We start from the raw sequence: 13,694 nt of genomic DNA, 5'->3' as shown, positions 1-13,694 counted from the left end.
GTTCACACAGTGTGTATATCATGCCATGAATGTTGACAATAGATGATAGCAGCTTCTCTGGAGGCTTACAATAACACACACAGCGCTGTGTATGCTGTTCAGTACATCAGCTTGCTGTTGTTGTCAGGACTAATGTGAACGTGAGATATGTGCTGTTAACAGTAGACGGCTTTATGTTATCAGGTAACCGCTGTAATCTGAAACCAATTATGTTGTCATGGCTACGTTACCCATTTTTAAACATATTAATCTGAAATTCCTGAAGCACAGTATCTGTGTTTATGTGAAGGGATGATTACACGGTGGCCATTTGAAAACAGTTATTGGTGCTTACGCTGGTGTGTAATTCTTACAGTTGACGAGGCCATTAAAAGAAATACGAAACTGACTTCTGCAAATGGAAAACAGGAAGCAGCTCTCGTGTCGCTAAAGAAGGTATGTGGAAAAGTGTCTTAGCGTTTGGAATCTCCTGAAGCAAAATGTCATATTTCATTTTATATATCGAACCGTAAAATATCCCGTGAAATGCTTTTGGTCCTGAAGTTTGCACCTGTTGGCTTTGGTGAATCTGTCGTCCTGTATCACAGCCAATAAAAAACAAATCTACTGTAAGTAACTGCAGCTTTAGTGCTTCTGAAATGATTGAATGTACGGTGCTTTCTCAGGAGCTGGAGGAGGTCAGTAACAAGCTGATCAAGGCCAAGATGTCATCAGTGAGCCGTGACAAGACTCACAGTCCTGCAGGCGGAGAGCAGCGTGTGCAGCAGCTGCAGCACAAACTCAGCGTGGTACATGACCATCACCGTCACATCAGAATCAAACTCCAAGTCTCAGAGCTAATCATTAAAACATTTCTGTTTATTTTCATGTTTAGGAGACTGAAATGAACAAGAAACTGAGGGAGGAAAATGTGTCTATAAGAGCTGAGAAGCAGGTAAGAAACTGTGACGAGGTCTACCTGAACCTCCACGCTCTCCTCTGATGTTTGAAGTAACGTCTCCTTCTACTACAGTGTTGTATAGTTTCATTGTGATTACGTGTGTGTGTGTGTGTGTGTGTGTGTGTGTGTGTGTTCAGGAGGTGATGAGGTCTCTGCAGCACACCCAGCAGCTGCTGTTGAGTCAGACACAAACAGTAAGCAGAGCAGAGCTGGAGCTGCAGACACAAAGAGAGCAGCATGAGGTCAGAGTCACTCATGCTTTATGGACATGTACTTATACACATATAAAGTACATATACACATATAAAGTACATATACACATATAAAGTACATACATATACACATATAAAGTACATATACACACATATACAGTACATATACACGCATATAAAGTACATATACATATACACACATATAAAGTACATATACATATATAAAGTACATATACACATATAAAATACATATACACGCATATAAAGTACATATACACATATAAAATACATATACACATATATACACATATACAATAAATATACACACAAAGTACATATACACACAAAGTACATATACACATATAAAGTACCTATACACACACATATATACACACATATACAGTACATATACACACATATAAAGTACATATACATATACACATATATACACACATACAATAAATATACACACAAAGTACATATACACACATATACAGTACATATACACACATAAAGTACATATACAGTACATATACACATATAAAGTACATATACATACACATATATAAAGTACATATACACACATATAAAGTACATATACACACATATACAGTACATATACACATATAAAGTACATATACACACATATACAGTACATATACACACATACACAGTACATAAGCTCATATTTGCCTTAAATTGTCTCATTTGGAATACTTTTACTTTCACTGCCTGAACCAAGATTTATATGTTTTCCTGCATCCACCATATAACTGACTGATGTGTTAGTTTCAATAAAGTTTTTTTTAAATGTGATTAAAAATAAATGAATATAAGTTAAAGTGAGTTTAATAGAAAACAATAAAAAACAGAAACTTACATTGATACAGTTTGATATGAAAATAAATCACACTGCTGAACTAATAAATCTGATTTCAGTTTGATCAGGTTATGATACACGTGTGTGAGTTTGGAGCTCTCGGATAAACTAATCCATCAGTTTTATGCTTTAACTGATGTAAACAAAGCACACGATGACGAGGGAACGTGGTGTATTTCTTCTGTGTGTTAAAACTCACACACACACACACACACACACACACACACACACACACACACACACACACACACACACACACACACACACATCAGGAATTTTTCAGGGTCTATTTAAATGATTATGGAGTGAATTTACACAAGGACAGAAATAAATGACGACCTCTGTTTCCTCTCATAAAAGTGATGAATGCGGCGTTGTATATCACAACATGTACATTATCCCCTCTGCAACTGAATGATAGTTTGTGTGTTTATTCTCCATTTCTGGCTTTTACAGTTTATTATTCTCTTTTCTTCCTCTCTCTACCCCCCGTCTCGTTTTTAATTCACCTATTCATTCATTTATTAAAATCATTATTAAAATGACACAAGCCAACTGATTTGTATTAGCAAGAAGCCCTCTCTGTTTAAGAGCTTCTGTTCACGTTAAATAAACACATAAAAATTTAGTATTGCATTAAAAATCCTATGGGTGATTAATTTTACTGCAGGCCCTTAAGCAGGAACACGAAGCGATGCGAGAGAAGAGCACGGCAACGGAAGACAAGGTGGCCCAACTGATGGAGAGCTACGCCGCCTCCAAGACCAGCTGGGACAAAGAGGTAGAAGAAAAGGTGTAGCATGGAGAGAGAGAGGGGGCGGTGTGACGGTGACAGAAACATCTCAAACGTGATCGTGACTTTTCTTTTTTTAATTCGACACAGAAAGCAGAGTTTCTGGGTCACATCAGGAGCGTGCAGCACGACCTCCGAGCTGTGAGCGAGGCTCACGACGAGCTTCATCACAAACACACCAAACTGTCCTCGCAGGCCGAGGTGCAGACTCAGCATACACATGAACAGGAGGTACAGGTAGACTCAAGTATACAGAGACAAACCTTCCGAGTTTCATCAGGTCCTAAGCAGATTTACAGTAGTCTGCTACACCTTTAAGACGTTAGTATAACAGTAAGCAAAGACCAAATAACTTTTACTATGGTGCTGAAATGGCAGAAAAATGGTGCAGTACAACACAATAAGGCTGCAACCAGACAGGATCCGCCGCTTTTTTCTGTCAAAAAAAAGAAGCGACAGGCATCGGAGAAGTTGAAAAAAACGTTTGAGTCAGCCTGAAATGTCTCTGATACTCGACCTGTTGTGTTCTGGCTTTATTTCATGAAGCGGCTTCTAAACCTGACGCTGCAAAATAGAGACACAAAGAAGTTTAACTTGGTTTGTGTCTGATGGTTTGAGACACAAAGAGAGAGAGAGAGAGAGAGAGAGAGAGACCTAGCTGTGGTTAAGTGACTTAGACAGTGAATGAGGAGAGGGAGCGCCGGTGTAGGTACCAGATCGGCTCGGCTTCCTCCGTCTGCTGGTGACGTCAATGAACGGGAGCAGACTACAGGTGTACGTTCATCGGAGAGTTGACAGAGTTGGTTTTTGCTGTGTTTCAGTGATCGACAACAACTATGGAGCATCAATAAACTGCTGGTTGTTTTGACTATACGCCTGTATGTTCATGAAACATGAGAAGAATTGTGATTTTTCTGTTGGATATGTGGATATATGCACAAATACACACAGATGAAAAATAGCTTCTAATATCTGGTACCTACACCAGCTACGATAAAGACGGTTAATCAGAAGGATGAGGATAAAATATTGTTTTAACAAAATAAAAAGAAGTCTGTTAATGGAAGCTGAGGGGTAGAACGCTTCGTCTGAAAAGTCCTGCACACACTGCAGTGTGAGTGAGTTCCACCACAGTTGCAGGTGTTGTGATAAAAAGGTGAAATAAAAGCAACAATGCGTTCAAAGCGCGTGACTTCTTATTTTCCTCCACACAGACGAGAGACGGCGTTTCCGCCCGACTCGTCCCGGCTTTATTGGAAGAAATCAGAGAAGAGGAAACTCTTAACGAACCCGTCTCCAGCTCCCAGCCACCTGGCTTCGACGACGGTCTGCGGCGCTTGGCCTCCGCTCAGACCGAAAAGCCAGACCGTCTTGAGGACGCGGGAGCTGCGACTAAACTGGTTGCAACCGGATCAACTGGAGGTCAGCCAGCTAAATATAAACATGCAGAAGATAAACACGTTTTATTACGAGAACTCAGTATTATACTCCGAACACACAGGCAACTTATTGACAGACATTATTTTGCTTTTATTTATGGAGCAGTACAGATTGAAATTTTTCTTTTGTGTTTCAGGACGAGACACCTCAGACCACCGTCAACAGTCTCAGTTTAAACATCCCGTAAACCCTTCAAACGTGTTACCCTCCACCTGTACTGACAGCAGCCGTCACAGACTCTGTGCTCTCTCCAGAACCACAGGCAACAAGCAGATCATCAACTCTAACATGAGTCAGAATGATCCTGATGTAGCTCCACGTTTAATCCACGCTGCTTCCTCTGTGTGCGACGACAGTTTGCCGATTAGCAAAGGTAGCTGTGTGACTGACGCCTCTTCATCGAGCCCTGGCCACAGATCTGTGGGTGGATCTGTAGAGAGCAAAGAAAAGAAAGACGATATGAAACGAGGAGAAAACGAAAGAGAAGAAGAAGAAATGAACGTCCGTGGAGAAGATGCGAAGGAGGGAGAAAGCGCCCAAACAACAGATAGAGCAGACAGACGAGAGGATGCAGGGGACACGAAAGAGCCTGGAACAGAAACAAAAGATAGAGCGGAGAGGCCACACACGCCAGAAACACAGATATCAGCCCAGACGACTGCTGATACGGCTACCAAGAAGAGCAGCACACAGCCGGTCATTGACTTCATGGACGCTGATTCACCGCTGACTGTCTGCGAGCCATCGGACTGCTCACAGAGTCTCTCTGAGAGAGTCTGCGAGAAGGTTTCTGACTGCAACCATGTGAACGAAGTGAATACCTTCTGTTCTGGTGAGCGGCAAAGTGTCTGTCAAACGTTTGAGTTTCATCAAGAGAAAAGGTCTGACACGTCAGCCGCCAACATCCCCACTGAACTTTCTGAACCTCTGAATCAGTCAAGTATTCGTAGCTCACAGACAGATACCGCTGCTCAGTCAGATAACGTCGTTACGATTCAAGAGTTAGAGACAAAAATAACACGAACACAACCGAGTAATCCTTCTGAGCATGAACCACAAGCATCGCCTCAAAGTCCGGAGATCTCGGAGCTGGAACCTGACGCCACGATGGATACTGTGCACCTTGAATCTAAGGTTGAGACCGGCAGCTGTCAGGAGCACGTGATGAAAGAAGACAAAGTAGAAGATGCACAGACGATTCAAACCGATGTCCGTCCAAGTAACAAGAAAGATGCACCAACAGAGGCCGGCAGCACAAAATGTCACAAGCAGTGCCAGGTGAAGGAAATGCTTCACGGAGATACTAACGAGTCGTCTCCGCCCGGCAGTAAGACCTTCAGATCGTCATTTGACTGGGCCACAGTAAGTCAGACTACACCCTGCATCGGTCTGTTGACGTATTCGAAGTCACCACTGTACTGCAGCTTTATGGCCAAATTCCACCAGGCACTGATGCGAGTCCTAGTCAATGTTTCAAATCCCACCGTGCCCGCCATGGTCCATTACAGAAGCGACTCTTGGCTTGGCTCTGTGGAGAATATCCACAGCCCATGTCAATCTGCACAGAGCAGCTTGAGCTAACATGGAAGTCAGCCACAGAAACAGTGTACAGAATCTGGTCGATTTTCAAAATAAAACACCCTGTATAAACTTCCAATCGTTAAAAAACAGCCAAAAAGGAAACAAATTACATGTTTAGAAGCAAATAAACCAGAAAAAAAAAGATCAAATCCGAGAAAGTTAACAAAATCTGGCAGGTAAAACACTTCTGAAATGCTCCTGGTGGGGTTTTGGCATCGCACAGAGGTTTTAAACAAGAATAACAGTCAAATGAACGTTACCTGGTACAGTGCCGTTGGTAGAACCCAATGGCAATGAGTCGCCTCCACCAGAACAAAATCCATGTCATAAAAATCTCAGTTTTGTTCCCATTTAGATGAAGAAATGTTTTCTACAGTGCTAACATCGGTGTTTTTTCAGGTACCAACGATATCTGAGCAACATCTGAGCGCTCCTTCCAGTGCAATACCCTCGTTCCTCAAAAGGAAGCACAACAAAGGTGACGGTCGAGCTTTCCATTAAAAAATCATCGTCCCACTGGTGTCGTTCACGCCGTCTCTAATGATCATTCATTCTAACCTTCTCGACGTTTCTTGCTGTCTCACCTCATCCTTCCCCAGTCCCCTCGGTGATTAGCAGAGCGTCGGATCTGTTGAACGCTTCCTCCAGGAGACACCGGCAGCAGGGAGAGCAGACGGCGACGGCAGCAGCAGATGTGGTGAGTTAGAAGAAAGTGAGCTGAAACAAGCTGATCTTGAATAATGACCCACAGCACCCTGATCCCAGTGTTACAGGTACCAGAGGTAGAACAGCAGCGATGATTTACATCGTCCAGTATCTCGTACGATGCATTAATGATTCCTCACTGTATGATCTCAACTCTCAGCTATGTGGAAAATTTAATTTCAGCTCTTAAAGCCCACGTCGAAGCACATGTCATCACGGTGAAGCCACAACATTGCTCTGCATTACAACCTGATGCTGAACAGCAGGAAATGACCACAGCGCCTCAGAGGAAGTCTCAACGACCCCTTGTAAAATATTTTTCCCTATCAAATAAATCGGTTTGAGGTCGTTTTATGTTCCACAGATTCGGAGCGTCGTCATCTTTATGAAAAAACGTGTGTGAGCCGACCTCGGGGGAAATCTGTGCCGGAGCCTAACGAATCCGTCTTTTATATCGAGCTGACACGTCCTCGGAAGAACTAGGCGTTTACATTCTTGCGGTTGCAAACGTGAGAGCGAGGTTTAGGCAACACGTTTAACGGGACGTACAGAATATCTGAGGGAGATTTCGGACGTATAAAACTTTGACAAATGTTAAGTCAGGCGCTGAGTGAAGCGACGGAGCTGAACTCGACAGCCAGACAGACACAGGATGGACGACCTGTGGAAGAAAACCTACCTTAATGACGCTTGGGTACCTCTCTTCTCTCACTTACTCAGTCTTTATCCATCTCCTCACTCTCTCACTTCATCACCCGTCTCTCACTCACTCACTCTCTCCGTCCTCTCTCTCTCTCTCTCTCTCGTTCTCATTCTCTGCTTTCACTTTTTCGCACACCCTCGGCCTCTCTTTTGTCACCATCACCACAAACTGTCACTCCAGGTTTTATAAGATCCAGGTGCCGGCAATTGAGGGAGATAAAGTGCAACGCAACGAAAAAAAAAGCTGCTCTTGATAGTTAAACAAATCGTAGCGAGGGCCAAAGCTCTTATTTTGTGCAGACGCTGAACGCTGGGAACGTCACACAGAGTTCAGTCTCTGGCCTGGATACTGTAACATATCAGTGACCGCATTTGTTTAGAAGGCTCGAGTATGTAGAGGTTTGAGTTCCTCTATCTGTACGTCTTGGTGTTGTTTCCACATAGGAGAGCAGAACTTCTCCGTCCGTCAGCTCCTTCCCGGTCTCCACGTCGTCCTCCGTCACAGTCAGCAGATTGTCATGGCAGACCACCGCAGGGTAAGTCCATTTACCAGATATAAGGAGGACCCCCATCCTATGAACTAGAATAGATGTAGTCTTTGTGTTTTTGGATGTCATGTCAACTGTCGTTGACAACGTTCTCCACGTGACTTCAAAAATGCACCAGGAGAACGTTTCAGAAGCGTTTTGCCCACCAGACTTTGTTAACTTGCTCAGATTTGGTCTTTTTTTCGGGTTTATGTGCTTCTACATCTGTAAATATGCTACGTTGTTATTTGTTTTTACAATCACAACTGTGTACAGGGTGTTTTATTTTGAAAATCGTCTGGATTCTCTAACTTCCTGTCAGCTCAAGCTAAGACAAACTTCTGAAACAGTCTGAAACATTGACTATCACTGCTGTGACTGTCCCCTGTGTGAGAGTGAGAGTGAATAGCAGCATACAGAGTCAACGCTTGGTGTGTTATTTGCTGCTTGTTCATCACTCTGAGTCGTGGTATTCTAATTCTAATTGCTGATTAAAACTCTTTTTCTCCTTGCACCAGGTGTAGCAGGGCTCTGAGTTCAGAGTCAGACTGGGAACCTTCCTTCTCCCAGGAGAGGGAAGAGGAACAGTCATCGTTCAGAGCTCAGATCTCCAAAATCGAACAGTTCCTCAACATGGAGAAGCTCCGTCTGCCCAAAAGACCAAGAACTGACGACTAAACCAACAACAAACAAAAGTCTTCTTCTGTAGCTACAGGTGGTGCAGAAATGTTCTGATTAATGACTCAACTTAAAGGTCCAGTGTGTCACTTTTAGATTTAGACACCGTCGGTCCTCCAGTCGACCATGTTCACTGTTGTTTTTACGGTAAAAAAAAGTGTCAGCTGTGGTTGCCAGAATTTAACTGGTATAACATTTTGTAATATTACGGTAAAAGATGTTAATACTGTCGATTTCACGTTTAACGTAGGTGAAAAACTGCCAAACCATGACAGTAAAAGAATGTGTCATGAAATATTTCAAAACCTTTGTTTAATACGCATTTATACAGAATAAAGTTAGAGATTGTTAATTGTAAGGTACAACACATATGTAATATTTAATGACATATTTTACTGTCATGGCACAGACATGTTTCTACTGTAGCCCCAAATGGTTTTTCCACAGGCCACTGTAGTCATGTTATAAAAGGGGCAAGGGGAGGCAAGGGATGTTCAGTTGGTTGCAGTCCTTTAGTAGATTCCCTTCTGGTTCTATTTCACTGGGCTTTGTTTGCAGAGTTTAGGAGCTTAAACTTTGAGAAGTTGTGCAAGGGTTTCATTGGTTTCTTCACTGGAAGTTGATATATATATCATTATTCTGTGTTCTGAAGGTTTTATTTGAACATACAGTTGTGCATTTGTGTGTGTTGAACTGTACGGATTACAACAAATAAAAAACTTTTGACCTACATTTGGTTTTACTTGTCATTTGTTCGCTTCCTTAAGTCGACTGTTGTATCGGCTGTTTTCCGAATCATCTACCTAAGAGACGTTAGCAGTGATTTTTGGTTCTAACCATGACGTGTCGCTCCCCTCAGCCCAGCCCTCTGCTGCTTCACTGACACAACTTGGCACAGCAAACCGTCCAATCAGGGTTTATATTGGAGTCATGTAAGCCGCCAGACAAATAAACAGCAAAGGCCAAGCACTGCCGTCAGTTAAAAAGCCAACTGCAACTGTTAACATGCTAATTAACATTAATTAGCGTCATGGCCAATCAAGGTTGCATGTCTCAGAGGAGCTCTAATTGTGGAGGCACCTTTGGTTGTTTCTGCTGCTGCTACTGTTGTTCTTGTTGGGACCCAACTTGTTAAAATCTGTTAACGTACATTAACATAAATTAAAAGGTAACAATTAGCACATCCCTTCCCCCCAAGAGCTAATTAACAAAAAAAATCAATTAGCAAACATGCAGTCTAATTAACACATGCTAACACGAGCCTCTCGTTAACTTAATGTTCCCTGTGAGGAACGAACATATGGCCTCCTGTGAGCCTGAAGCTGACCACAGATACTGAGCTGATACATACAGATACATGTCCTGACAAAGCTTTTTAAGAAGAACAACACGGTGCAATAGAGTTTTGGTTAAACGTTTCAGTGAGCTGAGCAGTAAAGGCAGAAATAATCTTGGTTCCCCTTGGATCAGTTTACAGGACGGTGTAGCAGGATGTAGCAGGTTGGATGAATAAGTAGAGTGACAGTAAACATATGGTGTCTCCAGCTACAAACATACATTCTAAGGTCAAACACACAATTTTTCAGTAATTAAAACCAGGAACATTTAGGCTAAACTCTAAATGTTCAGATAATACAGATTACTGCGATTTTACATTGAAGAAAGTGGAAAAAATACTGTATAAATAATATAGTTTTTTATGTAAAAAAAAAAAAAAAAAGTATTGTAGCTTATTATGGGCATAATACTTTTTGTTAACTTACAGATAATATCTGTAACTTTACAGTGCACAGAGTATTATTTATTTTTAAATTATTCAATTATTTTCCATAAACGTATGATTACTTTTTAGTATTTAAATAAAAATCCCTTTTAAAACTAACCTGTTAATACTTAAAATAACACTTTGTTAATTTACAGAAAATGTGTAATTTTACAGATTTTTTTATAGAAATTAGATTTCTTTTGACAGCGCTCTTAATTATCTCATGTTTGTTGAATTATCTCATGTTTTATTTGCATTTGATACGTTGGATTTAATAAACGATAGGGTCACCTCGGTGGCTAATGTGCAAAGACGTCGTAGTTTCTTGCATGCTCAGGTTCAACATTGAGCTGTGGTGTGAAACGTCGGCATCGTGAGTCACCTCGGTGACTAATATGCAACATTAGCTTCTCTTTCTTGAACTATGAAGGGGACTGAGTGGTACCGTTGTTCTTTGGCCATGCCCTTTGGAGGTTCAGTCAGTTAGGAGTGAGAACTCCTACAACAGAAAAGGTCAAACTACTTTCATGTTTTTGTCATGCAGAAAAAAAACAAGATTTCTCTGTAAAATTTCTGACGCAGGACGGTGACATGAATTGGGAAGTTTTTGTCACTGGGTAAAGATCCGAAGCCGTCTCTGAAGAAGAGACCTCTGTCCCCGTCGAGCTCCCACAAACATTCTGCTCACGTACTGAAATTAACAACGCAGGTTTTGATGGTGGCACGAGGTCTCCGCTTGGTCCATCTTACTACACTTACTGATAATGAATACGCTTGAATGTTAATGCGCTCGTAAAGAAATCTGGAGCGTTTGAGTGGCTCTGCCCACCGTCGCTGACCCTTATCCTTATTGGGAGGGAAGAGGAGGAGGAGGAGGAGGTGGGGGAGGAGGAGGTGGAATATAAAGGAGTTAATTTTAATACACTCTCGTACACAAACACACAGACGCTGGGTTTCTCTCTCACATACAGTTTCTGTCTCACACAGCCTGGGTTATGAAGTGTTGGCGCTTTGAAACAGTCAATTACCCTCTGGCTAGGGAGGATACCTGCTGTTAATTACTGCTCAGGGTTTTATATGGAGAGTAAATAAAGAGACCGCTGACATTCACATTCCATCAATGTGTCCCCAAGCACACACTGTGTAGTGTGTGTGTGTTATTTGATGCTAAGATAACCCCTCAGACTTTTGACAGGACTTGTACCGTGGACATTATGTCTGTATCACCTGCTGTATAACTTACTGTACTTCTGGAGGTTGAATGCAAACTAATCTTTTACTCGTGCCTAATGAATTCATCCATGTTAGCTTCAACAGAGGTTGAACCCTTGCACTGATAAAAATACAAAGGACGACACAATGTAGTGACGGACAGTACACAGACACTCACACCACCCTCTGGCTCAAACTCAGAGGTCTGCACAGAGAACGAGCAGTCACAAGTTTGAATTTAAGTCTGATTTACTGCCCCGTTTTATTGAAATTCTGTACATGAGAAGGGAGGAAAGCAATATATTTGCCAATCCTCCAGCTAAATGGGTCTCACCACTAAACATTGTTGAATATCCCCGGGGTTATGGGGCCATGTTTTGTCATATTATACCTCTTTGCCTCAAAAGCCATCACAGTAAATCTGGCCGGGAAGTCGTATTAAACGGTGCAGTAGATGTCTGCCGAGACGGAGGCTGAGTGCAATCCTGGCACTCCGAGTGTACTCTGCAGTCTTAACGTGAAGAAGTGCAGCTGCTCCTCTGGCCCTGTAAAATACTTAAATGAGCAGATTATTATGGAGAGAGCGGACTCTGCTCCTCTTAACTCACCTCTTTCCTCTTTCTCTATATGGCAACTCCACTAAACATACTCTATATCAGTTTAACGTTTATCATTCCTTTAAATTTAAAAGAGCAATTTGTTCTTCTTCCAGCAGTGAAAACACGTTTTATTTTCATTGGCTCCTCACCTACTACTGCGAGCTATTTATAAATGTTTGATTTACTGTTAAATATTTTTACTACTGTTCCAGACAAACATTGGTTTCTAGTTATTTCTGTGTGATATGAAAATCAATCAAGCCCACACTGGTTCTGACCACCGTTTGGTGACATTATCGTTAATAGTTGGATTGGAATTAAAGCTACACTGAAAGGTTTAAAACACGGCAACATAAACGTGTTACATGATTTCCTTTAACATGCCCTGCCCTTAAAAACAATCCTCCAATGAGCTACTAGCGTTCAAAAACTCTACATGTGACCTTTAGGACATATTTTAACCATAATATACACACAGCATTGTGACAGAGACAAATCAGATGTTGACCCGCCTCAGCTGATTCCTTTTGGCAGTGATTCTACTCCGAGCTCCCTCAGGATTTCCGTGCTCCTCACCCTATTTCTAAGGCTGAGCCCGGCCACCACAGAGGAAGTTCATTACCGCCACTTGTGGCCACCGTCTCGTTCTTTCGGTCACTACACAAAGCTCATGAACATAGGTGAGGGTTGGAACGTAGATGCAATGAAAAATCGAGAGCTTTGCCGTCTGGCTCAACTCCCTCTGAACCACAACAGTCCGGTACAACAGTCCACAGTAGTGCAGTTACTTGAACTCCATCGCTTGGGGCAGCAGCTCGCTCCCAACCCGGAGAGAGTATCTCACTGGTTTCTGGCAGAGAACCATAAACTCTCCAAGACTTGGAGGTGCCGACTCTCATCGTGCTGAAGGTCACGATCCGCTGAAGCCAACAGAACCACATCATCTGCAAAAAAGCGGAGATGCAATGCAGAGGTTCCCAAACCGGACACCCTGCTCACCCCGGCTGCACCTTAAGAACCCGTCCATGAACAGAATCAGGGACAAGCGGCGACCTTGGCGGAGTCCAGCTCTCACTTTGGTTTTCACTAAACACTAATGCTGTAAATGTCCAACCACCAACTGGTCACGTTTCCTTTTACGACTGCGCTGTTCTGAGGCCACATTGTGCATTGTGGACTATCCTTTATTCAAAGCGTGGTGTAAGCTACACAGAATATAATGGAGGTCACAATCCATACCTCCCAAACCAAATCTGTGGAAATCTCTCATCAGCTGCGTGTGAGTTTTTGCACACAGTAAATCAGGTAACTACCCCTCGAATAGTTGAACACGTCAGTAGAATTAAAAGAAAAGAAAACAACAGACATCTAAACCAAAACCTCTCAGTGTTTTACTGTTTTCTTCTTATTCTCCGGTTTGAAATATGGTCGTGCTGTTTGTCTTCTGTGGTTTCTATCTCTGCACATTTTTACTGCGGTGAAACCTCGCGACGCTGATAAATAACAGGCTTCACCTTTCCTTAGCGGGGCTCAGCATGACTGACTGCACTCCCAGTCTCTCTGAGAGTGTGTCCTCAGCTGTGAATCACTTGTGTTCAACACACACCTACGCTCGGAGGCGCGCACACACACACACACACACACAGTCCTCGTCTTTCAC

The 13,694-nt window shown here is 42.4% G+C and overlaps 2 protein-coding genes across 11 annotated transcripts in view; one reads left to right on the top strand and one right to left on the bottom strand.

Annotated features, from left to right (window-relative positions):
- Positions 1-13,694, bottom strand: part of herc56.1 (HECT and RLD domain containing E3 ubiquitin protein ligase 56.1) — an 820,440-nt gene that overhangs the window by 737,614 nt on the left and 69,132 nt on the right. The gene's annotated exons all lie outside the window — the stretch shown is intronic.
- Positions 1-13,694, top strand: part of ccdc73 (coiled-coil domain containing 73) — a 60,461-nt gene that overhangs the window by 19,739 nt on the left and 27,028 nt on the right. For 6 of the 10 annotated variants that reach the window (XM_027272333.1, XM_027272338.1, XM_027272332.1 and 3 more), the window contains 12 exons: positions 356-435; positions 666-788; positions 875-934; positions 1,078-1,182; positions 2,703-2,813; positions 2,916-3,062; positions 4,040-4,247; positions 4,402-5,627; positions 6,246-6,324; positions 6,446-6,543; positions 7,698-7,789; positions 8,299-9,188. In XM_027272333.1, coding sequence (XP_027128134.1) covers positions 356-435; positions 666-788; positions 875-934; positions 1,078-1,182; positions 2,703-2,813; positions 2,916-3,062; positions 4,040-4,247; positions 4,402-5,627; positions 6,246-6,324; positions 6,446-6,543; positions 7,698-7,789; positions 8,299-8,458 — 2,489 coding nt within the window. In that variant the 3' untranslated portion in view covers positions 8,459-9,188. Of the gene's footprint in view, positions 1-355; positions 436-665; positions 789-874; positions 935-1,077; positions 1,183-2,702; positions 2,814-2,915; positions 3,063-4,039; positions 4,248-4,401; positions 5,628-6,245; positions 6,325-6,445; positions 6,544-6,734; positions 6,913-7,697; positions 7,790-8,298; positions 9,189-13,694 lie in introns of those variants that run through there. The other 4 variants (XM_027272341.1, XM_027272339.1, XM_027272337.1 and 1 more) reach the window with 3 other exon arrangements.

Source organism: Larimichthys crocea, chromosome XX (assembly GCF_000972845.2).
Source record: "Larimichthys crocea isolate SSNF chromosome XX, L_crocea_2.0, whole genome shotgun sequence".
Taxonomy (NCBI): domain Eukaryota; kingdom Metazoa; phylum Chordata; class Actinopteri; family Sciaenidae; genus Larimichthys; species Larimichthys crocea.
The sequence above is the reverse complement of the archived record's forward strand: the minus strand, read 5'-3'. Positions and strand labels throughout refer to the sequence as shown.